At 40.5% G+C, this 18,482-nt stretch overlaps 1 protein-coding gene across 1 annotated transcript in view; it reads right to left on the reverse strand.

Annotated features, from left to right (window-relative positions):
- GBE1 (1,4-alpha-glucan branching enzyme 1) overlaps positions 1 to 16,948 on the reverse strand; it is a 138,406-nt gene extending 121,458 nt beyond the window's left edge. The window contains exon 1 of the mRNA XM_031505937.2: positions 16,824 to 16,948. Within this exon, the coding sequence (XP_031361797.1) occupies positions 16,824 to 16,915 (92 nt within the window). The 5' untranslated portion in view covers positions 16,916 to 16,948. The remainder of the gene's footprint in view (positions 1 to 16,823) is intronic.
- Positions 16,949 to 18,482: the final 1,534 nt, after the last annotated feature.

The following is an 18,482-nucleotide window of genomic DNA, read 5'->3' on the forward strand; positions in this document are numbered from 1 at the left end:
GTTTAACTTGCATCAAGGACAGCTATTCTAGGATCATTCAGTGAACTTCAAATTTTGCTTACTGCTAGAGTTCAGAAAATGCTCACTCTTCGGACAGTTCAGAAAAAAAAACCAAACAAAACCACAAGACCCCCCAATCCCAAAAATTCACAGAAAATACAGATACACATAGAGTGCTCCCCATCAAATCCATAAATAACACACCTTGAACAGCACTGAGTAGCCAAATAACCCCATTTTATTAACAATTTTGAAGAGTGAAGAACAAATGCTATTACAATTTTAGTTTGCACTTGTAATCTCCTTTTTGAGCTGTATGATCCCATGCCACCAGCTCCACACAAATTCACAATATCTTCTATTCCCTCAACCCTGAGATCACCTGTGTTCATGAGATTTCATGAAGATTTTCAGTAGTGTGCAGCATGTTCCAATTGAATATTTCAGTGTTATTAAAATATATGGTATAACAATGACAGAATCAGAGAGATTTTGTTCCACAAGTATTTTTATTCTGGATGTTTACAACACAGATGTCACCGGAACAATTAAAAAAACCAGACTTGTTCTAGGTTATTACCAAGTACTAAGGTATTTTACTATCAAATTTCCATCTTTCTAAAACATATTTCTTTCTTTTGTAATTAATACTCTGGAGTGAATTCTCTCCGCTACCTTGTAAAGCAACACAACTGCTTCATTGTTTCAAAAGAAAGATTTATATTATCAGCCTCACAATTCCAAACTTCTCAAAGACCATGAAGTGCTGGATTGCACACCCACAATACTTACTCCCTGTGTAAAAAATACAATAAAGGCTTACAAGGAAATGGTTCTCATGGCAAGCAAAAGCAGGAAAGGTAATTAATGTAAAAGGCATAGAAGACATGATGTAAATATTTTTCTAAGACCTGAAAACACAAAGTCTGCATATTTTACCCTTTCATAATACTTGAATTCAAGATACCTTTGCAATATGCACAAGGGTTGTGCACTGTCAGTAATGTATGATGATATGATTTTTGTTTGGCTGCGTTTTGGTAGGATACAACATTTCCCATAATGTACAGCATTCCCTGGAGTACTGACACAATCGTATCCAATACAAATTGCATCATGAATAATGCAGAAACTATTTCTTTAAGATTTGACAGTTACCCATATTTCTAAAAATTTAACAAAAAAGCACTTACATGGTTCTATCTACTAATAAAAATTTCTTAGTACTATCTAGTCAGGATATCAGAGCACCAAGAATTAGTGAAGACACACAATGAAATATGCCATTATTTCACCTGAAGGTTGATAGCCATCTTGCTCATGTAGACACATGATACAATGATGCAATTATTTAAGCTCCCTGCATTTGGCTATCTCCCTTGTCAGCTATCACAGCAGAACACAAAGGAACAAGCAGGAAGAAGCAATAATCCACCACAGAAGTTATTGAGACTTCATGTGATCTGCAATTACCATGTCACTGCAATAACCATCATGAAAAGCAACACTACAGGTTGCAATTACAACCTGTTTGCTCCAGTCATATTATGACCACCCTAACAATTATTCAAAAACCCTACCCAGACAACTCCCATACCACACACTTCCCCTTCATAGCTGGAAAATAGAACACAGCAGAGTGTGGGCACTTTCTGAAAGAGATGTAACCCAAGCTTTCATGACAACCTTTAGAGCTTGTCTGCAAATCTGCATTTCCTATTTTCTTTTCCTTCTGCTCCCAGATTTGCCTTGGCTCTCACAAACACCCACATTCTTTAATTTTATCTTTGTTGAGGTGATGAATGTTTTTAAAAGTTGCAGAGTGAAGCTATTAGGTAAGACAGGAATTCAAATTCTATTACAGTAGCCACTTTGTGTGTACATACATGTGAGTGTATGAAATTCCACTAGATTTGTCCAGTCCCAAATTTAATGTGGCTATATCATGAGTGGTAGAAACAGCAAAGTATATTAGAATCTTATGGTAGTATGGGCAACAGTACCCTAATATTTTATCCTCATCATGTCACCACCTATTCAGGCTCCAAGTCAATATGAGTTTTGAAACACTAAACTTACAATCTGATATCCTACACTGCAGCTGTAACACACTAGCTTGTCTGCTAATTCCAGTATTGTTTATAAATAGCTCTGTCATTTAATTAAGGTTATACATGTAGTCTGTATTTGGCAAGATCTATCACTGTAAAACCTCCCCATTTTATTCCACATCACAAAGGAACCTTTGCTGAGTCCATCTGTCAAGACCACAATTTTCTCTTTGCTTCAATTTCCTCATGGTTTCTTTCATAATTCAGAAGTGGATCAGCTGATGAAAGAGTATGAATAGAAACAGCAGGAAAAAAGAAAATTTTAAGCCAAAGTTTTTAGCCTAGGAAATTATGCATTCATTGCCAAAGGACATGCACAACAGCACTGCCATCTTGACTGTTTTCTAGATGCCTCTTTATATCTTACAGGCTATTAGATTTTTACCAGGTAAAAGCTCATACCCCACTGAATTTTGAAGTTTCTACAATGTCTCTTGTCCTCCAAAGGAGAAATCAAACCACAGCAGGAACATCACCTTGATGCACAGCAAGACCCAGAGAACTCTCAACCAGCAATTTTCAACTCCTTCCTATCTTCTCCAACAGAGCTGTTCATGCAACCTTAGTCCTGGTCAGCTGATTCTGCACAAAGCTTTAGAAAGCCAGAAAAGTAATTTACAAGCTGTAGAGGATGGATACTTTCTTTACACTGACATTTGAGAATCAAAAGCTTCAGTAAAATAGATTCAGAAAGCTAATTTACTGCAGATAGATATTTGAAAAAAAACAAAAAACCTTCTAGTTTAAAATAAAAATGCCCATACATTTGAAAAATTTTATGGGAATACATCATCGCAAAGTTTGAAAGACATTAAAAAAAACAGCCACAAGTTATTGTTTATGCCTACTTTTCTGTTACAGTTTCCTTGTCACAAGAATTATGGTCCTTGAAAAAAACAAAAAAAACCAAAAAAAACCCCAAAACTTATTCTTCTCCTATTCATCACTTATGCTTTTGCATGATCAAAAACGTCAAAGCTAGGGGTTTGGAGCCATCAGATCAAAATTATGTTTCATTGTGCCAGGAAGAAGCAAATGTCAAATTCCAACTACTGCAAAAAAAAAAAAAAAAAAAAAAAAAAAAAAAAAAAAAAAGAGGCAAGCAAGTTAATACCATTGTTTCTCTGATAGAAATTTGCCTTATCTTGCTCTAATTAGCAACACTCACTGAAAATACCAGGAGTAATGCTACCAAAAAAGAAATCTCCAAGACACAGCACAAGCCATGTCTGGTCTTTTCTCAATTAATCATCATCACTATAACAACTCATGGAAAACCAAAGGATAAAACCTATACCTGTTCAACTCAACAATATCCATACACTGTCTGTATGTAACAATATTGTAACAGACATGAATGTAAGCACCATGTGTCTGACACCTATCATGGAGTAATATTGATAGAATGAATGCCAGAAAAGTTTCCAGAGGCTAAAAGCATTCTCCCTTCTGATAAATCCCCAAGTTTCTTACAGTTTCTGGCAGGCAATCCATGCAGCCTAGCAAAGAGAAGCAAGATAAACTTAAGAAACAGAATTAGAGAACAGCACACATAAAAAAAAAAATATTGACACACTTAGCACATCTGTTCTTTTGAACAAGCAAAAGCTGGACAGACAAACCTTAACTTAAAAAAAAATTCAAAAAATAAATACAAAAACCACCACAGTTTACTACTATCACATTCCTTTTTTTCGCACAGACTAAACATGACTTGTATTAGACAAATGTCATGAAGCATTTAATAAAAATCTATCTGTGGAGAAATCTCAGTGGCATTTTTACAGTTATTTAAACAAGCAATTACATACAGAGGCTGCTGACAAGAGTCAACAATACCCAGAGCAGCCTTTGAAACTGATAGCCCACAGTAATCACTGGAGTCAAATACCTGAAGTTCAATCTGTTACCTCTTGGTAAACTCCACAAGTTGCACAAACATGGTGTCAGACCTCCTATGTCAGTCAGCCCCAGCACCATCTAAAGGAATTATGCAAGTGTACCCAGGAGCTGTCTCTAACCCCTCCAACTGTGAAAACTGTTGTTCTAAAATCAGGTCTACATTAGAAATGCTTGCCAGTTTTTAAACAGGGTTGGACTGGGCCCCAGCAATTATTTGTATTAGGAAATGCATGCTCTTACACCATAAAGTATGTCAATGTTGTACATTATATTGTTGATGTCTCTTTGTGGACATTTACTACTTTCTCTGGACTTTCTACTTCAGTAACTCCCTCTTTTGTTCCCTGTCAAGGAGTGCAATTCTTATTCAACCTCCACCCCAGAACTCACTATCCATTTTTGAGAAAACACTTAAAATTTAATAACGGTAATTAACAGGTACTGGGTTTGCAGGAAACTATTCTGATCCCCACTGCATAAGGACAAACAAGCTGTTCAGTGAGACATCTGGAGAAGAATCAGATCTTGACAGATTTGGCATTTCCTGCATCTGTAAGGCTTGGGAGCTGTTTCTGTCAGAAATCATTGTGGTCAAAGTGGTCTACAATGACACTTAATGGACATAATTGCCACTTAGAGCTACCTCCATTTTGAGCTGGAAATCACTCAAGTCAACCCTGACTGCTGCTGAAAGCTCAGTCTGATGTCTGCTTTGATGGCAATATGTTATTTATGATATTACAGAAGGTCATGCCTTACTTCTTGTTCTGCAACTCAAAGACCCCCATCTCAGATGGAAGTATTTGCTTCTGCTGTAGAAGAAAGCCTGTTTATATCATTGTTTATACTACTAACTGCTAAGCAAAAAGTCAAATCACTTGGTCAAAATACAGAATGCCGGATAGTCACACTCAAAGACATTGTTTGTTATCTTGCAATACTCAGGCCACAACTTCATGGTCCAAAGAGATCCTATTCACGATGCAAAGACATTTTAATCCAGTCATTGTTATTGTGCGGTAACAACATTCCTGCTTTACTGGCTGCGCTAAAATAGTTGACATCCAAGCCCTATTTCAGTCCAAATTTAATGAAATTTCAAGTGAGAATGATCATTAGTTGTATTTAGTCACGGAATCTTTTTAGTAAAGCTTTTCCTGTCCTTCCTGAATTCACAAGCTGTAGCTGAAATACACACATCTCCAAACACAAACTGAGTGTATTAATGTTACTCATTTGGAACCCACAGACACTTTCTACCAATTAAAGGGGTAAAGGACTAGGTTCATTTCTGTACTATGAACACTTTTTCATCCTATTATCAGTTTGCAGGAAAAGCAGCAGACTGCTTTCCTCAGAAGAAAAAGCATATTTTTGAAGAACCAGATTTATAGACTGTTTTCCATTGTCATTTAAGAACCTTATATTTTTAGTATCCAGTTGAAAAAGTTAACAGAAACTGTTTAAGTTTAAGCAATAGATGCGTGAAATCTGTTGAAGCTCACTGTATTGAGAGCCTTGCAGAAAAGGAGCTGCAAGGTGACACCTGCTTTGTTTGGAGCAGCTTGAAGATTCACCTAAGTAGCAGTCATTGCCTGAATGTGAGGACAAAGTGAATTCTAGACTAGCTTATGTGTGATCTTCAGTCCTAAAACATGCTCACACCTATCTCTGGAACAAAATACCTTCAAGTCAGTGAAAAGACAGCTCCTGCTATAAATCAGCATTCACTGCATGCAAATTCTGAGGATAAAGGGGTGGAATTTATATGCAAGTAGTAGCAAAGCTAAATGTGCCCAGATAGTAACATTAGTAACATTAAGTCTGTCAGCAAACTTCTCTAACCTCCCCCAGGTCTTGCCTCCTGCAAACCTCAGCTTTTCAATGATCATCTACCACAGCAACATGAAAATAACATACATTTCATACATAACCGAATTAGACACTGACATTATGACCCAATAAGAGTAAATAAAAGAAGAACCCAATTGTTAGGGTTTTCAGTTTTTGAGAAAAGTTCTCCATTTGCCTACATACACATCAACTGCAGCATCTAAAACTGAGGGCACAGGAGGGAAATGAAGAGGGAGTCTTCAGCTTTGAAGTGTTTTTAACTACATGAATTTACAGTGTTCAAGTGAAGTAGCAAATAATCTGATTCATGAACTCATACACTTATTTATTTTAGGCCAAGTAGCAAATAGAAAAAGCTCTTCTGCCCAAAATTTTTGATGAAACAAAGAAAATGCAAAGAAGTTTGGCAACACTTCTTATTTATAAATTTTTCTCTGAAAGAACTAATCACTGTAATCACATTCAAATTATGCTGCAATAGCAAGCAGAGTTTTTAATAGTAATCTGCTATTTAAAGACTATTACAAGTCTGATTTTTTTCCCCTTAAATACTTTCCAATTGTTGTAAACAGGATTAAAACAAATCAGCAATATTTTGAAAAAACTTTTCAGATGTTTATAAAATTAGGCATTAAGGAACTCTTCTTAGAAACTTTGTAACAAATACACCATAGATTAAGTCAGTAAATTCTATAAGCTATAGTTAAACTTCCCAGTGAACTCTAGTGAAGGCTGAATTTACACATAGACCAGCTAAAACTCCTCAAAAACAGCTGTGTCTATATATACTTATGCATTATGTACATAAAGCACAATTAATAAAGATATTTTTATGGTCTTTGGGGAAAATACATAGAAGGCTGTACAGCAAACAAAAGAAAAACTAGCATTCACATTCAAAATAAGCTTTACCTCACTAAAAGCTAAGCTACAACTACTTTGAATTTTGCACAGACTAAAAACATCTTTAGAGATCCAATTCCTCCCCATTTTTAGAGGCAGATGTTTCTGTTTGGGGGTTACACATGGAGGCAGGACAGGGAGGAAAGAGTTAAAACACAGACCATTCTGATATTCTTACCAGTACCAAGCTCCTGCCTCAACTGACCTTTTTAATCCGTTTATCACTTAGACTTTCCCCCTCACTGCCTGACAAAGCAGGCAGCAACACCTCCTTGGATTTGCTTTCTCCAAGAAAGGGGAAAAGCTGCTTAGACAATGGACAGACTCAAGTGTGTAACCCAAATGCTACGCTTTGCTGCAGCCTCTCTCCCACCACTTTGGGGCTTGCCAATGAGGAGATTATTCTTCTAGTCATGCTACTGTTGTGCAGTAACCCAAAAGCGCCTGTTGTTGTTCAAAACAATTGATAACCAGCACCAAGAAAGCAGCCAAGAGAGGAAGAAAAACAGAAGCACAAAGAGAACCCTAACTAAAAAGAATATGAGCAAATTGGTACAGTTATTTAAGACTCATAAAGGCTGGACCAAAGGAAGAAGATAGTATAGCCACCACATTATTTGCAAGATTAAAGATTTAATTATATTCTGCCAATGATCCTTTTTTTTAAGCTGTATTTTTCTAAATAGCTTCCTCTTTAAGTGAAAATAAAAAAATGTACAGAAGACACCTGAGCCCTACTGAAAGGGAAATGAAAAACTTTTTCCAACAGACTATTTTTCACTGGGAAAAAACCTCACACATATGTTCAGAGAGGCCATACCATTGGCAGAACTAGACACACACTGTTTACTTCCCAGAAGTGAAGTATTTTATTAAAAACAATATCCATTTATTCAACTTGAAATATATGACGATCCATGAGCTTTTCAAAGATTAAGTTAATGCTTGGTAGTTCACAGAGAGACAATATTTGGTTGTTCAGACAGTAGATTTAAATTAGCTGGCTCATTCAGCATGCAGAAGCCTGACCTTGTAAAACTTGTCTTTTTTCAACTTTGTTCATTCCTTTCTTACCAAGGAGTTAAGAAAGCTTTTCCAACTTTGTTCCTTCTTTTCTTCCCTCATTCCTTCTGTATTTCTTTTAGGGATATCAAAGATTTTCAGGGAGTGAGAAGGACAGCTGCAGAAGGGTAGGACACAGGAAATAACACAAGATGACAAATCCCATCAAAATACAGGCTGAGAAAGGATTTGAGAATCAACACAAAGTATTTATTTACCTTAAGTCTTACATTGATGTACCAAGTTCTCTAATTTCTACTTCTCAAAAAAGTAGATTTTAGCTCTCAGCTCTGGAGAGCCCCTGTACCAGCTCCTCTCCCAGACCATCACATCTGTTGTGTCACAAATGCTTCTAAGGAGTCATCACCACTGTTTGTGTAACAACATAAACCTATTGTGCAATTATTTTCATGCTGCCCAAATTTCCTCAAAAAAGCTTGCAACCAAAGGAGTATTCCAAACTCCTTATTTCTGTAAAGCTTCAAAAATTTAAAAGAGTAGCATTTTCAAGAAAGAAGTGTTTATTGAGGTCAAATTAAACGTTGCTGAAAGTGATCAAAGAGTAATAATTTCTTATGATGGAAATTGAATTCTTTTTCTTAAACTGGAAAGCATCCATGACCTTACAGCTTACCAATTCCTGTCATACCAGGAACATTTATACTGGGGATATATCCTCCAGTAAATATCAAATAATGTTAACTATTAACAGGTGTCAAATAATAATGTTAACTTGCTTAAGCCTGACACATAAAGCAGAATTTATTAAGCTTTTTTTTTTTTTTTTTGCTGGGATAGCAGGTATGGTACAATCAGGATGCCCCCTAAAGCCTAAAGCTGCTAAAATGAGCTGCTGACTCTTATGTTCATGCAGTGAATACATTCTAGATGGGCAATTTCCAAACAGTTGCAGTAGTGCAGCATGTTTTCATTTACAACACACAGTAACTCAGCATGATTTTAATAAGAGTCTTTCAGACAATTCCCCCTGGCCCTCCTGCCTTTCTTCTGAATCATCTTATCAAATGCTTACACAACCAAAAACTTGGATTTGATGATGACAATGCATTCACATGTGACTATGGGGAATGCCTGGAGGTACATAAATATAGCCTGCCTCTCAGGGACATATTAGGAAAAAGAGTGCCCTCAAACCAGAAGTCTGACCCACACACAGTTGGCACAGTTTAGACACCATCTAATATACTGTTTTCTCAAAAAAAAAGTCCTCAAACTAACAGTCATAAACTACCTACATCTGTAATGAGCAGTAAGTTTATTTTTCACTTGTCCCAAGGCAATGTCTCATAAAGAACCTTTTCTAGCAGCTCCCCCTTGAAAAGAAGGATGAGAGCAAATGAAGTTCAGACTGTAACCAATGCCCAGAAATAGGGAAATAATTCTCTTACAATCACACAGATTAGCAAGCATTATTCAAGATCCATGTAGCTTGCTTACATATGCCAACTTATCCCCACTTCCAGAAGCTTTTCTTGACTGACACATTAGGGTTTGGTTTTGAGTGGAAGAAATTAAAGAAGAAATAATGATAAGCTTGAAGTCCTTACTCTTCTAATGTACTTCAGCAGAATTCCCCCACATAAAAGACAGTGTCCTTACTTTGGCATGTCATACCTAAACCACTTATAAGTGGAAGAATCCAGATCCGAACCTCCCTTTAAAGACTGTGAAAAACAAATTCACTCAATGAACACAACACCAGTTCAGGCAACAAGGGCTGAAACTCACATTTTCTATTTGAAGCTGGCACACCTCAGTTAATTTTGTGTGACTGAGCATCACTCCTTTTGTACATCTAGGCTATATTTTTCTAAACTTGGCATAACCTTTTAGCAGTGGCATTCCTTCTCTGAAGAATGTAGGCCCACCCTTACCAGAACTTCATGATCCAATTTCAAAATATTTTCCCTCTTCATCCCTAAGCACAAGGGCAGACATACTAAGCACTAACAGAGGCAAAACAACAGAACAGCAAGGATACAAAGGAAGCAAAGTATCCTATGCCTGAGCAACAGCTTCAAAGAGAAAAGGAGTGTGTCTAACAAAGCATTAGAGCTACCTCTACCTGCAAGTAATACCAGTCAATGGAATCACAGCTGAATGACTTAAACTGCCAGTAAGGGTTTTTTGTTAAGTATACCAAGAGAATATAAGTTTAGCCTTAGAAATTCCCAGATTCATGGAACAATTTCTTTAACATGTTCACATAATAGAAGTAATCAAGCTGGGTCCTTTGGCAGGTCTTCAGATATCTATTTTACCAAGAGCCTAAATTTTTATTTTAAATAATGTCCAGATAATAGTCACTAATTAGGTGCTTCCAAGAGCAGCATCTTGGAGGTGTATTCTTTGTAGAATCAACAGGACTCATCTCAAACAACTGGCCTTCAATTTCTTAACATGAGGTGCTGTAAGAACATCGAACTGTCAGATTCATGGGGAAGAGACAGCCATATTCTAGGTAGAAACTTTTTTTTTTGCTGAATATTCTTTTTCCAGAAGAAAACTTACATTTTTAACATTTTAAATACAAAGACCTGATTGTGTTGCATTAGACACTTTGCCTGAAGTCATTATTTTCTTTTTAACCTGATGAATAACTGTATGAAACAAAGTTTCAGAAAGTACAAAGCAAATGCAAGCCTGAGTGAGAGATTTTAGATCTCTGACGTTGAACAAGCCAAAAGGAGCTATCTTTTGTGGCAGAAAATGAAGGAACAGCTAGGATGAGATACTGGGAGTAAATAAAAGGTAACAGGGAGCCTGAAAGAAAAGTGTCTACACATAAATATTGAAATTGAACAGGGGGAGAGAAGTATCTTCATGAGATAGGATGTCAGTTTAAGACAGTCCTCCATAAGAATGCCTTCTTTACACCTTTGAAGCAGTGAAGAAACATGCATAAATACCTGAATGTAAAGTATTCAGCAAGACAAAGCTTTCCCTCACTATTAAAGTGAAACAGTACTCAGATTCCTGGTCACGTAATGAATTATTATAGAATTCCAGGCAAATTCTCAGAGTCGATCCAACACACTCAGATAAGCCAACACTACATAACAGAGCTGAGGGGGCCTCAATTAATTTTTTCAGACAACACCAAGTCTTAATTTTTATACAGAGGCAACCAGTCTGCTAACAAAAAGCAATACCTACATCCTCCTCTGTTCCTGCCTTTTTATAAACCTGGCAGCTATTAACACAATTCCAACTTGAATCTTTTGAGGAGTGCTACACCAGGCATACATATGCTAGATGTACATTGGCCCATGTAAGTACTTCCTCAGACACTTAAAAATTAAGTTTATGAGTGAGATGGTCAACTATGCTTGTCAAGATTAGTAATCCAAATGCACATGAGCTAAAGACTGCAATAATGCAGAAGGATATATTCCATTAAATTGGCAGGGTTCTAGAATCAACAGAAGTCTCCTGAACTTATGGGAGGCCACCAAAACGAACAAAATACAGCCATATATTACATGGTTTTTCATGAATATTTCATTCTGCCCACCCAATACAACAATCTGTAGGAGACAAAATGGAAAAGGAAAATCCAGTTTCCATTATGATACATAAGAGTTGTGTTAATTGTGACAGATCATACTCCAGTCCTTCTACCCTTTCCATCTCAATCTAAAAATAGGATTCTAGCTTAGTTACCCTTCAACTGCTATTCCTAAACTTGTTAGACCCCAACAGCTGCCTTCCTACTCAGCCCTGTCACACCCAACTCAACACCTCTTCATTTTCAATACCTCAGTCAGGTACCCACCACTGTTAATCTTCAAAAAAGATTAAAAGAGACAGAACCATAAAGCAGCATTAAACTGGCATTAATCAGATACAAAATGGGAGATAAAAATGGAAGAATGGCAAGTATTCCCCATTTGTAAGAATGGAGGGATCTCAGAACACAAGAAAGCTATGAGCCAAGTGAGAGGACATCTTGGTAATTGATACTGCTACAAAAGCCACTGAATACACATTCCCATCTTGACCAGCTCATAAACACTTCAGAAGGAATGGAACCCCTCTCTCTCAACCCATACATATGGTCAAGCACTTTCAGCAGCATTTTATCTAGCTCAACCAACTAGTGGTGTTTGAAGACAAAGGCTGAAGCTATGCATTGGTATAATTTTTCTTATTTATTCCATAAATCAAACTATGCAAAAAAAGCTTCCACCAAAGGCTACATAATCAGTAGGTTACAGAGGCAGCTGCACAGTCTTGTAAAATATAAGCCATGCACATTGTTATAGCAGAAAATTCTAATAGGTAACAGTTTCTAACACCAGTTTGTAATTCCATAAAATGCAATTACACCACAGGCATTAATGGTTTTAATTGAACCAATTATGCTCTAAGAGGTAAAAGACTAAAAATACATACTAAATTATACAAAGTCTTTAGTCTAAATAACACTTGAGACTTAACAAAATACTTGTGGGCAAACACATCACAGATGGTCAAACAATGTAGCTCAGTGATACTCTACACAAGCACTATGACTTGGGAATTTTTTTGTTTGTTTGTTTGTTTTTTAAGCAAATTCTTATTTGGAGATCTGAATAATTTATATTTGGGTCAAGGCTGAGCAGTTCACTATATACACACTGTTTTCCCTTCATCCCAAAGAAGATACTCCTTCCTTGACTCAGGATCAAATTCAGGCATTCATCGAAATAGAAAAAATTACAATTTTCTATTTTCTCCATGAACACCATTTGCAACATGCCCAGGCATGACAAAGTATTGAAAAGGGAACATGACCAGAAGGCTTTCTTCTCCTAGTCACTCAATTATGTCAGTCCATCCTCCATGCTTGTGGAATTACTAGGTCCTACTATCACATTTTAGGCATTACTTCTTTAGAGAAACCCTTTGTTCCTATCAAAGCACTCATTCAGCATTTCTCGAGGCTTTATGCAAGAGAGGGAAAACAGTCAGTTGTCTAAAACACAAAGTTACACTTGACAGGAGGTTAAAGGAGACAGTCCTTGAAAGCAAGAGGAAAATTTTCAGAACTTGAGGCAACATCACAATTCATTTCATCATGGATCTGGCAATTCCCAAGGTGAATCAGGATAATCATATTACACTGCAGAATCCAGGCTGATGTGACTAAAGCCTGTCTGGCCTTCAGCAAACTACTCCCTCTGACAGAAACAAAACCAAGAAGAATGCACAAAGATCTCAATATTAGCTACGCTGCTGTGGTGACCATCCTGTGGGCGAAGGAGCAGAGCACAGGGCAGGAGAGACAGATGTGAACCCCAGAAAAAGAGGCCTGCACTTGCTCAGGGCATAGATGAGCAGGAACACACTACAGCCTCCCCAGAAGACAGTTTTTTGTTCCTGGACTGCCATCTTCTACTCATGGCACACAGGTAGGGCCTGAGAGATGGGTTTCCTCAGAACAGATGTACAAAAGCTAACTCAAGGAGGCACGGGCTGCTCATATCCACTCACAGTTTTAAGCTATCTAGAGGTACAGGTAGCTGTGAGTGCCTGAAGAAAACAATGAGCCAGGCTGCACTCCAAGGGGGACAGGGAAAATAGACCAGAAGCAACAATGTTGTATCAAATTACGTTACAGATTAAAAAAGAAATTTACACAAAAGAAATTTGAGAAAAAGAAATTTGGGTAGCCAAACACAGGGAGAAGCTGCCCAGGGAGGCTGAGGAAACACATTCTCAGAGACCCAACCCAACAAGGACATGTGCAGCCCAATCCAACAGCAGAAATGGTCGGTCTTGGAGTGTGAGAATAACCAAGCCAGCTGTGCAGCCTCTGACAGCCACGGATACACAGCTACAAAGTTCTTTACTAACAATCACCTGGCCATGCTAATACAGTGCCACAGGTGAGAGAGCAGATAGACACAAGCCCAAAGGGCAACTCAGCAACTTGCTGATGTCACTGCCTAATTTTTTATTTCCCATCACTTCTGCAAAAGAACTTTTACTGAGCAAGATAAAGGGAGGACTGTCTCACATCTTACTGCACAAGGCATAATATAAGGATGTCCACCAATAAATGTTTAAAAGCTTTGTTTATCCAGCATCCTTAATCCTCTGTCAAAAGCCCCAATTTTTATTTCTTTAGGCAATACACAGTATGTAAACTAATAGCTGTTAAATTTCCATAACTCCATGAATTGGTTTAACATTAGGTACAGTCAATATCATTGCAAACTCTAAGAGGTTCAGACAGGAAATGAGTCCACGTATATTGTAATTGATCAAGTCTCTTTCACTTCTATTTTTTCCCAAAGCTTCCTAAGCCAAGCACATAAGATACTTCTAGTGCTACAGGGTGCCAGGGACCAAATCTGCCTCCCATCCCCTTTATCAGGAAAAACTCAACCATCTGAACTGAGAGACTGCATGTACTTCTGTTGTCTAAACTATTCAAGTGGGAAAAAAAAAAAAAAAAAAGTCAGTGGGCAGGGATATCCAGAGCAAAGGTAGAGAAAGTCAGACAACAGTAAAAGAAGGAATAATGAACAGATTGTCACCAGCTCAACAGTTGAGTAGCATCATTTCTACTCAGTTTTCCTACTCTACAAAACTAAATTAATTGCTAATATAGTCCTTCTGTCCTACCTATGATGAGGCCATGGCAAGCAGCTGACAAACAACCAACTCTTAACACACAGATTTGCTTAACAGCACATATTCCTGGCAGCTTCATCACACACGTTATTTAACAAATCCCATACCACAGTCATGGGTCATACAACCACCAGTTAAATGCAACAGGACCCTTCAGCCTGGAACAAAGATCACATAGTCCAACACTGCTAAGGATTTCTGACACAGCACACAGAGTTGCACAGGGCTGTTCACCACCTCCCCCAGAAAAGGAACTGGACATAAAGTAAGCAAATCCCATATACTGCAGGCCCCAAAGAACTGGCTCTTCACACAAACAGCAATTAGGCGTAAAACTCCTTTCTCCTGGGCACTCTTGACAAAACACACCCAAAGCCATTACAGACTGAATCACAATTCATAGAACCCACAATGAGCATTGCATGCAGACACTAACAGGCATTTCCCTGTACTTACAACTTCCCCTCCCTGGCACTCTCCACCATCCACAGGTGTGCTGCTTCTTTGGGCTCAGAATAAATCATCCCGTTCATCACAGACGGCTACAAAAGTTTTGCTTTATTCTTCTAATTTAATTAACAGGATACATGCTTTCACAATAATTCTATGTCAAGTCACCAACTGGAGGCTCAGGAACCAGAAAGTGACAAGATAGAGACAGGACCATCTGAAGTCTATGCTACAGATGCACAAACCTGAGAGGACAGAAAAGTTTTGCAAACTCAATGTACTCAGTACAGCCATATTATCCTCAGAAATATAAACATGACTATCCACAATATGACTGATTTGATGGCAGGCACATTCGGGGAGCCCAAATGTTTTCACAAATACTTTTATTAAGAACCAGATCTGCCCATTTATAATTCCTACACCCTGGCTTCCCACTGAAAAAAATTAGGTGTTTTACAGCACTACATGTATAGCCAGGAGCTTGTCAGGAACCACTGTATAAAGCTCTCAGTTGTTCTGTCATTAAAAGATTACTTTGAGAAAATGCTCTGCAAGTCAGCCTAATAGTTTACTCAATCCTTAATCCTATTTTACAAGATCTAGACTTACCACTATTCAATACCAGAATCCAACAGGACACCTGTAATGTTAAACCATGTAGAACATGGAAACAAGAAAAAAAAAAAAAAAAGCCAAAGACTGAATAAAAAAAAAATTATATTCCTTCTTACATCCCTCACACAAGAGACTTTTCCAGACTTCTGGGACACAGGGTATTGGTCAGTACTACAATTATTTTGATTGCCAGAGGAGCACAAGTGAAACACAACATAAATGCGCAACATTAAAGCTCCCAATGACTGTGTTCAATCAGCGGGTGAGGTTTCAGCAGCTTTTCCAGGCCAGCAGCCTGGCTCTGCAGGGTGCAGGCCTCCTCTTGCCCAGGCTGCTACTAGCAAGCTCTCACCCAGGCCCTGAATCGAGGGTCGGTGTCACAGCTCCCAGCGAGAGGCACAAAAAAAGGGATGCTCAGACCAGCAACCTGGCACCAACCTAATGCACACTCTGCTACTTCATGCATTGCAGGTCTGCCAAACAGCTGAGCTGGCGGTTCAGGGACACCTCAAAACATGCGCCTGCAGGAAAATTCTCTGGAAAGACGAGATTCAGGAGCAGTTTATTTCCAGATTATTGCAGCTAAACTCTTTTGTTAGCGATAGTAGCTCAGTGCATCACCCCCACATCCTGACACCATCCAGCTCTGGGATCCCCAACCCAAGAGGGGCACTGACCTTTTGGAACAAGTCCAGAGGAGGCCACCAAGCTGATGAAGCATTTCTCCCATGAGGAAAGGCTGAGAGAACTGGGATTGTGCAGCTAGTGAAAAGAAAAGGCTTAGGGGTGACCTAATGGCAGCCTTAGAGTACCTGGAGGGAGCTTACAGGAAAAATGGGGCTAGACTACTTACAGGTAGTGACAGATCAAGGGGAAACAGGTTCATGCTAGGAGTAGGTTCATATTAGATATTAGGAAAAACTTTTTATTATTGTAAGGGTGGTGAGGAACTGGAACAAGCTAGCCAGTGAAGTTGTGGTTGTCCCATCCCTGGGAGAGTTCAGAGCCAGGTTGGATGCAGCTCTAAGCCACCTGAACAAGCGGAAGGTGCCCCTGCCCAGGGCAGATGATCTTTACGGTCCCCTCCAAGCCCAGCCCCTCTGTGATTCCGTGGAGCTGTCCCGGCTGCGCCCCACGGGCCCGGCTCCCGGCCTCCCGCATCGCCCCGGCCCGCCGGGCCCCGCCAGCCCCGGCTCCGCCCGCGGCGGCGCCTCCGCCGGAAGGGAAGCGGGGCCGCCCCGGCCGAGGGGAGGGGACACGGCCCGGCCCGCGCGGCGGTACCTGCGCTGGAAGTCCGTGCGGAAGGGCGCCAGGTAAGGGTCCCGCTCCAGCAGCTGCTCCAGCCTCGGCGGCTCCGCGCTGGCGGCGGCCATGTCGCCGCCGCGGGCCCCGCGGGATCCGCGGCGCCGCTAAATACCGCCGGGGGGGCGGGTGCCCTGCCTGTCCCCGCCCACCGCCCGCGGCCGCCTCGCCCCGCCCGCGCTGCGCCGGGGCCGGGCTCCGCTGCTGCCGGGGGGTGCCGGGGGTGCCCGGCCCGGCCCGGGGCTCCGCTGCTGCCGGGGGTGCCCGGCCCGGCCCGGCCCGGGGCTCCGCTGCTGCCGGGGGTGCCCGGCCCGGCCCGGCCCGGCCCGGGGCTCCGCTGCTGCCGGGGGTGCCCGGCCCGGCTCGGCCCGGCCCGGGGCTCCGCTGCTGCCGGGGGTGCCCGGCCCGGCTCGGCCCAGCCCGGGGCTCCGCTGCTGCCGGGGGTGCCCGGCCCGGCTCCCCTCAGCGATGGGCTCGGTCCGGCAGCCCCGGCTCGCTGCCGCGGGCGGTGTGCGAGAAGCGCCGGTCTCCGAACGGCGTGCGGCGACAGCAGGGTAAATAAAAAATATTGTCGCCAATTAAAAAACAACCAAACATTCCCGGCAGGATGGGGATGTCTGCCTGCCGTGGCTCGGCAGCCCCCCGGTTTGTTTTCTTAGTGGCTCTTTGATGTCTTTTTCAGCGTGTCAGCTGCCGCGTGAACTCTGTGTTCCCACACACATAAAGCCCACCGCACACCCCAGCCAAAATCAACACCCCCCCAAAGCAGATTTGGCATCATCGTGAGTGCTGGAATAAATTTCTGGACTGTTTGATAGGGTGCTGATGTGCTCATAGACAGCTCAGCAAAACAAGACTGGAGATATCCCCGAGTTCTTATGAACACTGCAAAATGTTGCTTTATCAGACACATAAACTCCAAACGTGGTAAAATTGGTTCAACTGATCTAGTACAGCTCGAAATGCTGAATAGCACAAGTAGGTTGCTGTGGAAGTTTTTGACCTAATAGCAACATGTCTTGTTTTTGGATAGGCCACCAAATATCCAAGGCAACTAATCACCAGCCTGACCATGCCTCCAGGCCAGCATTGAACACTTTTATTTCAGTCCAGCAAGTTTGCTTTGTTTTGATATGTAGTGAGAAAGTTTATTTAGAGGCCTCTTTTGAATGCTTTCAGACACAGTTTAGAAACTTTTCAGCCTCTAGATACCTTAACTCGTTCCCACAGCCATCACCAAAATTGTCCTCAGTTTGAGACTCATCCCCCTATCTTGGCTTCCTATGGATTTAAGTGCTGTTTCTCCTTCCTGTCTGCCAAATGACTTAACAGCATCGTGTCTGATGAACACTGACAGTTCATTTATTACTTCTCCCAAAACTGGCTCCAGTGAAAGTTTCTATATTGATTTGTTTCATCAACAATGCATGTACACTTAACTACACTTTATTTCCTTCCTTGTAGCAGTTTCTAACTACACAGGCAAAAGTTCAGGTACCTTTGTTCTTTTTCTCCTTATGGAATGCAACAAGTATTCTGTCCTAAGACTGTGGGGCAGTAGTCATACTGTTTGCTGGAGCAGTTGCCCTAACAGGAAGCACAAGGAGTTTTGGTTTGAGTTATTGAAAGAAGCAGCAT

The sequence above is a fragment of the Lonchura striata genome, chromosome 2 (genome assembly GCF_046129695.1).
Source record: "Lonchura striata isolate bLonStr1 chromosome 2, bLonStr1.mat, whole genome shotgun sequence".
Classification (NCBI taxonomy): domain Eukaryota; kingdom Metazoa; phylum Chordata; class Aves; order Passeriformes; family Estrildidae; genus Lonchura; species Lonchura striata.